This window comes from Petaurus breviceps, unplaced genomic scaffold (assembly GCF_028583685.1).
Source record: "Petaurus breviceps papuanus isolate PSGF00001 unplaced genomic scaffold, PetGlider_PUasm1.0 98, whole genome shotgun sequence".
NCBI lineage: Eukaryota > Metazoa > Chordata > Mammalia > Diprotodontia > Petauridae > Petaurus > Petaurus breviceps.
In genome coordinates, this window is record NW_027187460.1 from 29,207,194 (window position 1) to 29,222,285 (window position 15,092).

The 15,092-nt window shown below is 39.2% G+C and overlaps 1 protein-coding gene across 5 annotated transcripts in view; it reads left to right on the forward strand.

Annotated features, from left to right (window-relative positions):
- MTSS1 (MTSS I-BAR domain containing 1) overlaps nucleotides 1-15,092 on the forward strand; it is a 235,721-nt gene that overhangs the window by 70,507 nt on the left and 150,122 nt on the right. The window contains exon 1 of one of the 5 annotated variants that reach the window (XM_069081032.1): nucleotides 1,583-1,679. The exons of the other annotated variants lie outside the window; for them this stretch is intronic. Within the exon in view, the coding sequence (XP_068937133.1) occupies nucleotides 1,598-1,679 (82 nt within the window). The 5' untranslated portion in view covers nucleotides 1,583-1,597. Of the gene's footprint in view, nucleotides 1-1,582; nucleotides 1,680-15,092 lie in introns of those variants that run through there. 5 annotated transcript variants of the gene reach the window in all.

The window sequence follows — 15,092 nt, forward strand, 5'->3', positions numbered from 1 at the left end:
CCTGGCTTGGAACAGAAAGGTCACATTTTAGGGTTGGATTTAGGATTGTACATACTCTTCTTTGCCATACTATTGATCCTTTTACATTTAAAATCCCCTGTGATAGACAAAAACCAATACAAGTGCCCTGTGATGATCTTTCCTTGTGACATTATTTGTCTCAGCCTCTCCTGGTGGATTAGCTCTCCAGGGCATTCTCCCCGCCTATAATAGGCTGACTTTTCAGGAGACAACTGGGCTGTTAATGGCTCCACAAGACTGGAAATCCAGCAAAAACAAACCCAAACTATTTGAGTTGTCTGCTTTGTGCCTTCCATGCCCAGTGCCTTTATTTTTTTGGCATCATGCTGACATTCCCTCTTAACACTTGTAATCAGTTCTGAGACCCTACATTCCTACATTTAAAACCAGAGGATTGGAGCTCAGTAGAGTAATCTAAAGTATCTCTTAGTTGTTTAGGATTTGGTGATCTGGCCTGCAGACACTTTGATAGAACAGGTTTTTTTTTTTAATTAATAGATTAACAGATCACCATTATTTCCTTTTCACCCTCCTTTTCTCCACCATGGAATAAGATCTGATTTCACATCCTAATTTAGACAGGTACTAGGGGCTATGACCATGAACTGAAGTTCTCATCTGCAAAATGGGAATGATAACACTGTATATATATATAAAAGTACTCCTCTGACTCCAGGACTGGCGTGAGGAAAGTGTGTCACAAACCTTAAAGCATTATGTGAATGGGAGTTACAAGTCCTTCAGTAAAAACACAGAAGTAAGTGAATCCAATTAGCCAATTTGGATAACTTCAGAGACTGACAGAAAAAAAAATTTTCCAAGGACTTCCAAGAAGTATAGTGTTTACTAAAAAAAAAAAAAATTGTTGGTGGTTGAGTAGTAACTCTTCTTATTGAAGTCTTGAAATGAGCTGGCTTAGTGAGTCACTCCCTCTTTTGGAAGTTTGCTGTGGTGTGTTGGGTTGCAGCCCCAGTTAAATCCTACGCAGAATGTTGTGTGAATTTGCCCTCCTGCCAGAGCCCAGGAGGCATTCCAAACTGTCTATCCTGGGCCTTATGGCAGATGTAGGAGGTATCGTTTTCCAGGAATGGCAACCGCTACTCCAATTAAATTGGTGAAGTGCTTTGTGAACTGTGTGTGCGTGTGCGTGTGCATGTGTGTGTGTGTGTGTGTGTGTGTTATGTGTAGGGGTCCGTCCAGAGAGAACAGGGTTCTGTAGAAGTCCTAATTACATTTCTGAAGGACTTTTCTCTCTGAAATGAGCAAGTCCATTATTTCAGATTTGGAGTGAGTATCTTTTGTCACGGTTTGTGATACTTTTGAAGTGATAGAAGTTATGGAGAGATGATTGCTTATTCGCATGAGCAAGCTGCCTTTAGAAATCAGAATTGACAATCCTCTTCTTGATGTTTTCTTCTCTATCCAAATAGCCAGACCGTTTGTGCGTCCTATTATTTTTGAAGTCTTTTTATGGTCCAGTGGCATCTGATCTGTAAGTCAGACAGTCTGTCATCAGTCATCCTATACATGGCCCAACTGGCATTTCCCCTCATGATAGGCTACTTCCAATAAACACATGTCCCCTTCCCAAGTTCCTCACAGCCACATGGTCCCAGTGAACAGTTGGGACATTCTTTTCATTGCAGCTTATGTGGCCGGTAAGTTTTATTTTCCAAGTTTGCTGTGGTCTGAAGATGATCTAAGTTTTCTGCTGGAGACCATTTTGGCTCTATGAATGCAAAAGGGGAAAGGGGGAGCATCATCTGGTTTGTTGTTACTATTTAGTTGTTTTAGTCGTGTCTGCCTCTTCATGACCCCATTTGGGGTTTTCTTGGAAGAGATACGAAAAGTAGTTTGCTATTTCTTTTTCCAGCTCATTTGACATATGAGGAAAGTGAGGCAAACAGGGTTAAGTGACTTGTCCAGGGTCACAGCTAAGTGTCTGAGACCAGATTTGAACTCAGGTCTTCCTGACTCCAGGCTCAGCATTCCATCTGCTGTGTCAACTAGCTGCCCCCATCAGCAGGTTAAAATATGTAAAACATTGGGCTCCACTGTTTGGAAGCTTTCCTTGTCTTTTAGTCTCCAAAGGCATTTCAGGGCCTGTGGATGGTTGTGTTTTGCAGTTTTTTAATCTGCTACAACCATTCACTCCACTATGACCAAAAAGAGCTTGACGGAAACGTAGGATTTCCTGCATCCTTTTTTTTTCGTTGCTGGCCAGATATAAAGATGAGCCTGATCTCTAAGCACACACTTACTGTCACCTTTTCAGAGTAAACAGGCACTGGACACTTTTCAGTGGCTCAAGCCAGTGTTCAGCTGGCAGGTAGACTTTGCTGTCAGCGATTTATTTAAAAAAGGGATTGTTTACCTGTGGAAACAAACAGAATAACATTTAAGTAGCACTTTACAATGACAAATGCCTTCTTTCTTTGAAGAGCTAGGGGACTGTAGGAGTGAAATGCCACCTATAGTATGAGAAATGATTCCCTTTAAGTTTATTCTTTGTTATAAAGGAGAGCTCCCTGGGTTAGGTAGGGCAAGGGGAAGAACATTTTTAGAAGTATTTAGAGAAGAGAAGGATAAGAATGAGATCTGAGATTCTATTAGTATAGGGAACTTGTGGAGAAGGAAACTCCCTATATAGATGCCGGTTGATGCCTTCCCTACAACTTAGAATCCTAATAGCATTGAGTTAAGCTTGGAAGGAAATGGAAAGGGTTACTAATCCAAACCCCCCATTTTATAGACAAGGAAACCGAGGCTGAAGTGTTTGGGAGCACCATATAACCAAGGTCCAAAATCACCCAGATAGTAAGTGTCAGAGGTGAGATTTGAACCAGGTCTTCCTGATTCCCAAGTCTACTACTATATTTCTTTCTGCCTCTTCTTAGAGAGTTTCCTAGGAAACCCCACTAAGTCCAGAGTTAAATGGTTTTGTAGACAGGAGCCCCTAAACCATTGCTAGCATTTTCTCTCTTAAAAAAAAAAAAAGCTTTATTGATGCCTTTTACTGATAGTAGTGTGTGATTTTTTTAAAATAACTTCCTTCTACTTGACACACAGACCAGCAAATAGGAAGATGGTGGGGAGGGCAGAATGGTTGGTGATGGTATTGAAAGTATAACTGGGTGGGACAATGGAGCTTTGTCTCAGGGCCTGAAATTTGGAGGACCTTACTAGCATTTGTTGCTTTTCAGCAGCTTAGAAATAGTTTATCATCCAGTTAGGAAGAATAATTAGTTAAAATAAGAAGCTTCCAAGGAGCTAGCTAGAATGGGCTTCTTACCACCTCTGTCCTAATAGTCTTCTCAACAGCACTCTTACTTTGGATCCCTTCCTCTACTGAGGGCTTGGCTTAGGCACTCTTGTGAGGCAGCACAATTCTTTGTTATGACTCTGGCATTAGAGATAATTTGTTTCCATTACATTTTGCTGAAAAATGGCCTGGTTCTCTTAACTAAGAAGAAATCTTTACATTTTTTCCCTTTCTGATGATTATTGTTTCCTAATTAAAAGCCGAAAAAAGGAAAGAAAAGGAAAAGAAATGAGAGAAGAAAAATAGTAACAACTATTACAGACTCGGACAAGAAGAGGCGTATTAGGTATTGTATTGTCTAACAAGAGAGTTGTATTACTAGTCAGTATTTTCTACCTTTTTGGCTCTGCTCAGGATACCTGTTAAATTTTGAATAGCCTAATTTCCCCCCAGTACCACAAAGTAGGGTATAATATTTTGAATGCTAGTTTGATTGACATATATACCAACAAAAAGACTGTATAAAATAAAAGAATTTAAAGTTGCAGTGTTCTTATAGTCATTTTCTATTTATCTTGTGCCTGAAAGGTACCAGTTCCATTCCATCTTTCATGTTAGCATTATTTGACAATGCTTCCTAAGGTGGGACTAAACTCTTTTATTTTTAATGAGATCACACTGTATGGGTCTCTTTTAGGGGGAGAATTCAAAATAACTTTGCATTTCATTATAGAAATATTTTTTGTTATTTGCGTTTCTTAAAAGCCAAAGCCTTAGGTTATATCTTTTCATTGGTTGTACTTATTAGCTGTATGACTTCATGTAAGTCATTCATCCGTCTGTACTTCAGGTTGCTCATCTATAAAATAGAGATGAATCATAGAGCTAAAGAATTATTCGTAGTTGACAGGGACTTCTGAAAGACCATTTGGTATCACCTGTACCTGACCACAAACCAATTCCACAGCATCACCCCAAGGAGTTGTTTTCTAGTTTCTGTTGGGAAATTTCTGATGAGAGGGAACCCACTATGGCATCCCATTTTCTATTGGGATAGTCTTAGACTGTTGGGAAATTCCAATGAGAGGGAACCCACTATGGCATCCCATTTTCTTTTGGGATAGCCTTAGACTGTTGGAGAATTTCCGATGAGAGGGAACCCACTATGGCAGTAGCCCATTTTCTATTGGGATAATCTTAGACTGTTGGGAAATTTTCCCGTATGTTGAACTGAAATCTGCCCCTTTACATCCCATTGTTCTTACTTGTTCCCTCTGGGGTTGAGCAGAACCAGTTTGATCCCTTTTCATTGTGAGAGATCTTCAAGTATTCCAAGACAACTGTGGTTTTCCCCTTAGTCTTCTGACAGTGCTGTTTTCAGGAAAGTGCCCTGTAAACCTTAACATGCTATGTTAATGTGAGCGTCCAAGAACATATATGTTAACCTCCAGTTTTATGCAGATTATATATTCAGTGGTATTCAAGCTCCTGTAATTTTAGTGATAATAATGATAACTATCATTTATATACTGCTTTAAAGTTTGCAAAGCATGTTGTAAATATTTATCTCATTTGATCCTTATAACAGCCAGGAGAGGTAGGTACTGTTATTATTCCCATTTTATAGATGAGGAAACTAAGGCAAAAAAAAAAAAAATGAGATTAAGTGATTTACTTGGGGATCACATAGGTATTAAGTATCTGAGGCTGAATTTGAAATCAAGTCTTTTTTTATTCCAGGTCCATCATACTATCTACTGCACTGTTTCCTTGTTAGCTCTTGATATCTTTGATCCAGACTTGAGGATTATTTGCAGTTTTTTTCCTGGTGAATGCATGAATGAATTCCCATTTTTAAGAAGCTTTATTTAGGTGTGAAAAAATGTTCAAAGAGGAGCTGTGCTGGGAAGTGGGGGATCTCACTAAGTACAAATGTAAATGAAATATAGTCTCTGGTCTTCAAGGGGTTGGCTTAAAGGGATATGAGACATGTACAGAAATAAAAATAGTGCACATTAGAATACAATAAAATATTACCTGGAGGAAGGAACCACTAGGTTCAGAAACAGAAAGGCCTGGGTTTAAATCTCTGCTTTGCCACTCAGTAGCTCTGTGACCTGGATGCAGGGTTGCTAAGAGGAAGTAATGTAGGAGGGCTTTTCTTAGGTTAAAGCTACTGTTCGACATGTTCATGTTTCAGATTCACAACGTTCCAAACGGGACATGAGGACCATTTTGAAATGGGGTCTCCTTATCTTCCTGGAGTAATAGGAATTGATGCTCTCCATCTGGACCGTTTCAGAACAAACAAGGATGAAGTCACTGCTTAAATTAGTGCAGTGTGGAATTGCTGAGAACAGACTTCTTTCTCCTGTTTCCCCCTGGGTCCCCTCCTGCAGGATTTAGGAATCTTGGCAATACATTCAGAATGCCTAAAAGAACATCTGGGCCATGAACATACTTGGGTGCAGCTTTACTTATGATCTCTCTCTCTCTCTTTCTCTCCACCTCCCTCCCTCCTTCCCTTCTTCCCTCTCCCTCTCTTTCCCCTCTTTCCCTTTCCCTCTCTCCTCTCCCCCTTCTTATCCCCTCCCCCCCTCATATATCCCTCTCTTTTTCTCTGTCTCTAACATCAGTTTCCTCACAGGGTCTCCCTCCCACTGAGCCCATTTTATTTTTATGTATCTTCTCCCTCATTGGCAGCTGCAGCATTATTATCACACACTTCAATAGCATTTAGGAAAAAAAGAAAGATTGACAGTATGTGTCACTGCAGTGCATGTGAGAGGTTTGCAGATTAGGGGAATGTTGGGGCTACTACCTTCAAGCTATGTTGGTGTCACTCACATTTTATGAAGAAAAAGAGGTGAGAATCTGCCGAGTGTTATGCATTTGGTTTTCAAGGTCTAATAGGAAAGGAAAAGGATATAAAAGGTGGGACTTGGTTAATATCCACCTGGGCATTGAGTGTTAAATCTGCTTTCTCCTTTCTTCCCTCCCTCCTCCCACATTCTTAAAAGTCTACAGGGATAATAACTTGTTAATAGCCTTCGTGCCTTTTGTGCACTGGCTATGCCTAATTATGTCACTCTATTACATAGGGTAAAGAAAGTGCAACCAGTTAATTGGTGTTGGTTAAGATAATCATAAAATGCACTTTTTTAATCCTTGGATCCCCAGAGATGTGGTTCTCCTTTAGAATTGTAACTACCAGGTTTCCCCTGAAGCCATGTAAGACAGTCCTTAGCAGTGCATGACTAGCTTTTATGTTTGCATTCTCTCTCCCCCCCTTCCCTTCCCTTCTCCCCTGGTGATTTTAGGCATTCAGAGCAATGAAAGGTCATTCTTTTGGAAGATAAAGAACCCTGTTATAATCATGATGGGTTCATAGAGTAAAATCAGTCAGGTTTAGAATAGTTACATAAGGCTTCATGGAAGATGTGGCAATTGATCTGGACCTTAAAGATTGGGCAGCATTTAGGTAGGGCAGTACATTCCAGACAAGGGGCACAATGTGAGGAAAGGTGTAAGGATCATGGCATTTTTAGAGAAGGAAAGTGATCTCTAGTCAGCTAGCCTAGCCCTTTCATTTGACATATGAGGAAATGGAGGCACAGAGTATGAAGGTTAGAATGCATGTCTAGGAGCTGGTCAGAAGTCTAATTATGGCACCTCATTAGAATTGGAAGGGTGGATTTTTAGAGGGCAGTGAGAAATATGATTGGATATGTAAGGTGGGCCAGACTGCTAAGGGTAGAAAGAGCAAGCTGAATGAAGAGTTTTCATTCACCTCTCCAGTACCACTGAAGCTTTTGAGCCATGGGTTGAAGAGAACATGGTTTTAAAGCATGGATTCTGAATTAACCTTCTTTTGTATCATAGACCACTTTGGCTGCTGGTAAAGCCTATGGAGTCCTCAAAATAATGTGCTTAAATGCATAAAACACAGTGCTTGGGGTTATAGAAGAAACCAATTATGTTGAAATGCAATGATCAAAATACAGAAACAAAACAAACAAAAAAACCCAACCCAAGTTCATGGACCCCAGAGGAAGAACTCCTGGTTTAAAGAGTAAAGGTATAGGATGGATTATAGTGGAAAGGTGCTGGAATTTGGGGAGGCCGTTGTAGCCTAAGCAAGAGGTGATGAAGGCCTGGACTAGGGCGTTGGCAGTGAGGAATTTCAGGCTCCAGGAGAGTGTTTACTTGGATTCTGACTTTACACCACTGGAACAGAGATATCCCTAAGATAGTACTTAAAGCTTAATTGAAAACAGGAATTTTTAATGCTGTGGCTAATGACTTTTCCTCTCAGCCCTCACAGTACTTTATTTTGCAGATTTCTAATGCTCTTCTGTTATGATATTGTTATAGATGTGGCTTACCCCCCTACTAGATTATAAGATTAATGAGGGTAGGGATTGAGTCTCATCTAAACTTTGTGTCTCCCCTAATGCTTTGCACAATTAGATACTTAATAAATTTTAATGAGAAATTGGAACAAATATATGATACCTGGAGGCTTTCCTTAATAGATAAAGTGGTTAAAACATATGAACAATTTTCACAAGAATTACAACTCTAAATTACCGCATGAAACATGTTACAAAATGCTGGTGTTAAAGAGAAGTACAAATTAAAACTTTTTTTATTTTATACAATGCAGGCTGGTAAAGGTGCCCAGAAATGGGAACCAGTCAGTGTTGGAGGGTCTGTGAAACGATAAGCATACTGATGAAATTTGTATTTGTTTGGAATTATGTAAGAAAAATGGCTAAACCATCAATGCCTTTTAACCCAGTGAATGCCTCAGGAAAGTCAAAGACAGAAAGAAACATTCATAGAAGAATTTCACAGTGAAAGACTAGGAAGAGAGAATATTTTATACATTGTCAGACACAGTCTTTGTATCATATGTGTTTCTTTGTCACAGGTGTGTGTGTGTGTGTGTGTGTTGGGGTGGATGGGGACAGGATGGGAAATGATTGTGATATAAAGACAAAAGAGATCAATGAAATTAGAAAAACTATTTGAATGAGCCCTGCATTTGTAAATTATGGCTCTATTTTTCCTTTTGATATTGTATTTCATTCTATTTGTACTTTTCATATCCCAAGTCACAACGATTAATGCAATTTTAAAGACGTAATTTGAAGTCCACAGAGGGGAATAGCACAGAAATTGACTTCTTCCATCCTTGGCCTCTGGAGGATTCTGTTTTCACCAATTTAGAGTCTGGATGAGTTGCTTACTGGGTAATTAAGAATCTGTGAATGGTTCTTGACTGTGTCCTTCTCCCTCGTTTCCCCCTTCCCCCAGTATAGCCGTCTGTAAGTAATCTTCTCTGCCCTTGTGTATTTGCTTTATATCTGGCCAGTTCTCCTTGGTCTTGGGTACCAGCATGTTAAAGTGCTTTATGTGTTCTTGTGAGTGAAGCTAGTTATTGGTGGGAGTGTGTGTGTTTGCAAACTGACCCGTCTTTCAATCCAGTAAACTAAGGAAGGGAGGGAATCTCACCTTCTCTTTGCCCTTCAGAGGGCACTGGAGGGCCCCACTGTTCAGTCTGCCCCTTTCCTTCTGCCACTGCTGAAGTTAAAAAAATTAATTACAAATTAACTTTACTCAGTTGGATGGAGTCATCAGTGTTTAATTTGTGTCTTACCAAAGGTTAACGCTTTGCTTCATCTCCAGAGTGGATATAGATTTAGGGTGATGTTTAACATCCGTTAAAGACTGATTAAGCACCATGTCATTATAGCCCCTTCCTGATGGCGTAATGATCATTATTATCGGTGGTGATAGTTCATGTTTCTTAGTTTTTACAAAGCACTTACCTCCCAATAACCCTGAGTGGTAAATATTATTCCTGTTTTATTGGTGAGCAAACTGAGTCTAAGACATGTGAAGCGATCTGTCCATAGTCACATAGCTAGTATCAGAGCCAGGACTCCTGATTCCAAATCCCATGCTCTTTCCGATGCTCTCTCCCAGGGATTTCATTCTTAGAATGTTAGATTATGTTCATCTGTCTAACGCTTTTGCGACAGTCTAGAGTAGTGGGTAGAGAGAGTGCTAGATTGATAATTGGAAGATGTCACTGGGGGAGTTGTAGGATCATTTTAACCTCTTTTGCCTCAGTTTCCCCATATGTAAGATGGGTATAATTTTACTTTTTCTGTAATACTTATCAGACCGAGTTGTAAGGATGCAGTGAGATAATAATGTATATGAAGAGTTTCCCAAACTTTAAAGTTCTGCACCAGGGTTAATGATTTTTTTGCGTTATGGGCCCCTTTAGTGTTCTGATAAGGCCTATGGACCACTTATCAGAGTAATATTTTGTTGCTGAAATTCACAATAGAAGGAAATACTCGATTTGAGTTAGAAGTTTGTGAAAATAAAAATGTAATTTCTCCCCTCCCCCCCCCGCCCCACACCCTCCCATTTGAGTTCAGGGATCCTCTGAAATCAGTTCATTCGTCTCTTGGAGGTCTGTGGGCACCAGGTTATGAATTCCTTTGTGTATGTGTTCATTATTGTTATTATTATTACTATTTTATCTATTTGGAAGGGGGAAGGCAGGGGTTAAGTGATTTGCCCAAGGTTACACAGCTAGTTAAGTGGTAAGTGTCTGGGGTCAGATTTGAATTCAAGTCCTCCTGACTCCAGGACTGGTACTCCATTTCACTGTGCCACCTAGCTGCCCCCATTATTGTTATTATTAATACTAGCTCACACTAATAGAGCACTTTCCGGTTTATAAAGCAGTTTATATACATTATCTCATTTGAGCTTCACAACAGTTCAGTAGTTGCTGTCAGTATCCTCATTTATAGAGGACATTTAGGCCCAGAGAGAATCAGTGACTTTGCCAAGGTCACACAGTAAGAATCGGATTCTTGCTGAATCCATATCTAGCACTGACTACTGAACCATAGTATCAGAAGGTTCAGTGATAACATCAGTATCAGAAATTATTCATTTTCACCAGAAGAAAAAGATCCCCCCTTTTTTAGGTCAGATAATAATAATAATGATTACAAGCATAAAATTCAACTCAAAAGATGACTGCATCCTGAAAGGAAAGTGCTTTGGTCATCTCTTTTGGGTGGCAAACATTGGGAATAAAACTGTTCACTTGATTAACATCATTTGTCAGGGCTCCTTACTGTGGTTGAAATAGCTAGTAACACCTACACAGTTTCTCATGCTGTGCTTTCTACTAATTGTTTAATTAGAAAATGAGTAAGTATCTGCAGAGAAAATACAATTAAAAAAAAAATGTTGGGTTGAAACCTTCTCTAATTGTACCATGTTACCGTGATCTTCTAAATATTGGAAGGCGCATTTGGTGGCATGTTTTTATTTTGTTTCTATTTGTTTAAAGAGAGATTCATTTCTTGCTCACTGTTTCCAGTGAAGCCTATGGCGGTAAACACATTTTGCAATGAGACTTTATACTAGCCAGATGCAATCAGGATGTTTGTCTAAACAGCAGAGTTGGTGTTCATTCAGCAAATATCCATTGAGTCAAGGAACTGGATGAGCTGCGGGATGCAGGATTTGTATGACACAGGTTTGTATGCTAGGCAGTGTTTCAGTCAGGTCATAAGTATAGTGCACTGTGTGTTCTCTGGGACCGAGAATTGCTAAACCTGTATAAGTCTGCTCTATAATTTCTACTGTCAGGGAATAAAAGTAGATGAGAATCTTTTTAAGGTGGCTAAGAATAGAGTTTTGGGCTCATGAGATTTTCAGGTCCTTTAAAAAAAATGCTTACTTGAATTGTTTGAGTAAAAATTCAGGAATTCACATGATCCGAGAACCTGGAAGCACCTCAGAGACCATCTGTTACAACCCCTCCTTGGAAAGGGATCCCCATTACACTGGATCATTCCTCTGCTCTGTTGGCCCCCTTCTCCCAGTAGTGAGTTCCTTCTAAGAGGTCTCCATTTTGGGGACAGACCTAGGCTTGGCTATGCTTCTGACTTTGGATTTTGTCACCAGTACAATTTTCTGCCTCTCCCTCTTTACTTCAGCCCCTTTCTTTGTGGTCTTTTTAGAATGTAAGCTCCTTGAGGGCAGGAACAGTTTTTGTTTTTGCTTATTTCTCCATCCCTCTCACTTAGTACATACAGTGTCTGGTCCATGTTGTTAAGTTGTTTCAGTCATGTCCAACTCTTCATGGCCCCATTTGAGCTTTTCTTGGCAAAGCTCCCAGTGTTTTACCGTTTCTTTCTCCAGCTCATTTTACAGATGAGGAAACTGAGGCAAACAGGGTTAAATGACTTGCCCAGGGTCACACAGCTAGTAAGTATTTGAGGCTGGGTTTGAACTTAGATCTTCCTGACTCCAGTATCCACAGTGCCACCTTGTTTATTCTAAGATATAAGCAAAATGCTTGTTGCTTGCTTGCCGTAGCAATGTTCCTGACAACTACTCATTTAGCCTCTAGTAATGGAGTAGTACCATGCGTTCCCAAGTCAGTCCTTTCTAGTTACAGACATTTGGAAGCTTTCCATCATATTCTATTCCAGTCCAGTTGCTTTCTGTTGCTGTTGTTCCATGATGACACTCAAAAGAGCTGACTTATTTTAATTCAATCTGTTCCTTTGTGAATTTGGGCTCTCTATGTGTCAGGCTGCTATTTTGAAACAAAATGGAGGCTGACAAGTTTCCAATCTGGTTTATCTCATGTCTCTATATATGGAGTATGGGCTGTATGATCAGAATTCAGAAGTATACTCATTTGCTATAGGCAAAGAAGGGCTTTGCTTGGGGTAGGCATTGATTAGTCCTACCATATTGGTAGTCAGATGTGCTAATACACTTGTGGGTCCATCCACTTTTCAGTACTCTGGGCTCAGCTTGTCTACAGAATCATGCCATATGAAGATATTCGTGGATTCAAAGCCAAAAGCAAAAATAACTGATAAATTCTGCCCGTAGAGCCGTGGATATATACCTGAAAGGAAACAGAGGAAAATATCAAAAACATTTTTACTCCTCTGGTTTCTGGATCTTTTACACTCTATTTTTACATGTCTCTTTAAACAGATAGAAACAAAATAAAAACACACTGCCAAATATACCTTCCAGTATTTAGAAGATTACAATAACATGGTACAATTAAAGAGTATAGAAGTCATTGACAAGGCTGTTTTGAGGATCTGTCTAAATTCCAACCCTTCTTCATATCCTCCACCTCATTCCCACCCCACTAAAATACCCTATGAGGTGAGCAGGGGACAGTATTGTAGGAGAGAACCTGGCACATCTTGTTTTTTCCTTTAAGCCTCAGTGATGTGTGGACTGTTAATACACAAATCCCAGCTCAGGTACTCAGTGGAGTACAGTGCTGGTCATTTAGGGAATGCTTAATAAATGCTTGTTGACTGGCCGACTGACTCTTGCGTGAGTAGTTGATTATAGCTACTTTAAAAATAATTTGTAGTAAAACTTAGTCTGATTCAAAAACATTTATTGAGGTCTTAACACAATGTTCAGGGTCTTATTCAAGACACCCTGGGCAGGATGCATCCTGTTCTCCCAGGGAATTAATAATCAATTGACAAACACTTATTAAATACCTACTATGTGCCAGGCATTGTGCTATTTACTGAGGATACAAGAGACAAAAGCAAGTCAGTCTCTTATATTGCTAATACCAGGAGAGATAGACAAAGTCCAATGGGACTTAAGAGTTGGAAATCTGATTGGGGGAGGGGAACAGGACTGGAAGGGGAAAGAGCCAGTTGTGTACACCATAGTAATAAATCTTGGTTAACTGCAACCCTCTGAACAAATTAATGGGATATCAGTTAAAACAGCTCCAATCTGATATTTTTAAACAAATTATTGTCTCCCCCAAGTAGGAAAAGAATAAAGAAAGACATTAAAACACACCATTGCTTTTTCCAGTGCAGACTTTTAGCAGATATAAAGCAATCACCAAAAGGAAGAGGCCAAGGCAGCTAGAAACTTCATCAGTCAGGTTATTCTTTTCTTGAGGTAGCCAAAGGCAGTACTGGTTTAGGATATACATTAATTTGCAGAATCTTAGGAGGAGACTAGTGAAAGGTGATGAGCAGTAACATGTCATGAAACACATTATAAAAATGATGGAGGGAAAAGGACTTTGAAGAAAGCTTTGCATGAGACTGTTAGAATTATCCCAAGGCTATTTAAGGTAAAATTGGAAATAAGATAGGAGATATCTGTGGGACTTTAAAATGAGGTGTTGAAAAATCTTGATATCCCATTAATTTGTACTTTCTTTGGATAAAAACCTCTGCTATGCTGATATAAACTTCAGCTTAGCCTCTGTCTGAGAATTATCATGATTTATGAATTAACAAGTTAATGAATTTTACACATATCTGGCTGATTAGATGGACAGCTGTTTGAAGAATCCTACTTTCAGTTCTCAGGTTTCAATTTAGTACAAGATAACTTCAAAACTAAATTACATTTTTAAAAACCCACTTCACTCCAGAAGATTTACATCATCTGATAAGGATTCTGTTACCATATGCAAAATAATGTGATGTTAACATAGTGTTCTCTGTATAGGGAAAGTTTTTTATAGAGGGAATGTCAAGTACAGGAGAAAAGTATTTTATTCATATATGATTAAAGTTAAATTTTGTTAAATTCGGTCATTTTTCTAGTGGGAATTTGCAAACCATAGATTCTTAAGAAGAACCAGCTTTACAACTTTAACTTTACTTTATATCTTTATTTTGGATTTGCCCGGGTTATGTAAGTGAATTTTTATGAATTGAAGTTCATGAAGACAGAATGAATAGGGACTGGTGATGCCCAACTGATGATACCTGAACAAAGAAAGAAAGATTAATTTAGCAAGAATACAGCATTGAAATTGTAGGACAGCACATTGAATCTGGGTAGGGAAGTCTATAATGAAAAGCTGTTTGCTTAGTTTGTAGGATGAGTAAGCCAAGCTGCCTTTAACATACAGAGAATCATTGAATATTAGTGTGGGAAGAGAATTTGGTGTTTGTTGTTTCAGTCTCCCTGTTTTCAGATGAGCAAATTAAGGCCTGAATGGTATGAAGTGATTTGCCCAAGGCTGGCTGGCTGTTCCTTTTTACAACTGCAATATTGGTCTCTGGACATTCAATCTCATCTTTATTCCCCTCTCAGAGAAGAATTATCGTTACTGATGGTTTCATAGCTGAATATGGGGTTTCTCCATCCCGTTAAAAGTTCCATAAAATATGATAATATCATTTTTGCATATTATATATTATATATATATATAAATATAATTTTTAAAAATCTGGGGACCAGGTGGAGTCGTAACACCTGTAGCATCAACTACCAGGGAGGCCAAGGCTGGTGGATCTCTTGATCTCGGGAGTTTTGAGGTGCATTAGTTTTTGAAGGTTTTGTGCCCATGCTAAGTTTAGCGTTCTGAGACTTCTGCAAGAGAAGGTGCCATCCATTTGCCCAAGGAGGGGCAAAGTGGCCCCCATTGGAATTAGATCAGATCAGAACATTTGTAAGTTGTGGGAGCTGGCCTATGAATAACCTCTGCACTTCTAGCCAGGATGGGATGGGGAGACCCAATTCTTAAAAAACAACAAAAAACCCCCAAAACTAGGGAACAAAGTAAGTAGCTCAATTTTAAACTCTGGTCTCTAATTTTGTTGTGGCCCTAAACTCTCTGATTTACACATTCGTGATGAGTGGTTAGACATTTTAAAAACATACATGTAAAAATGGTTAGGGTCAAATTGCAATGTTTGGGTACTACAAAATTAGAGACCCCATAGGAAGCCACTTT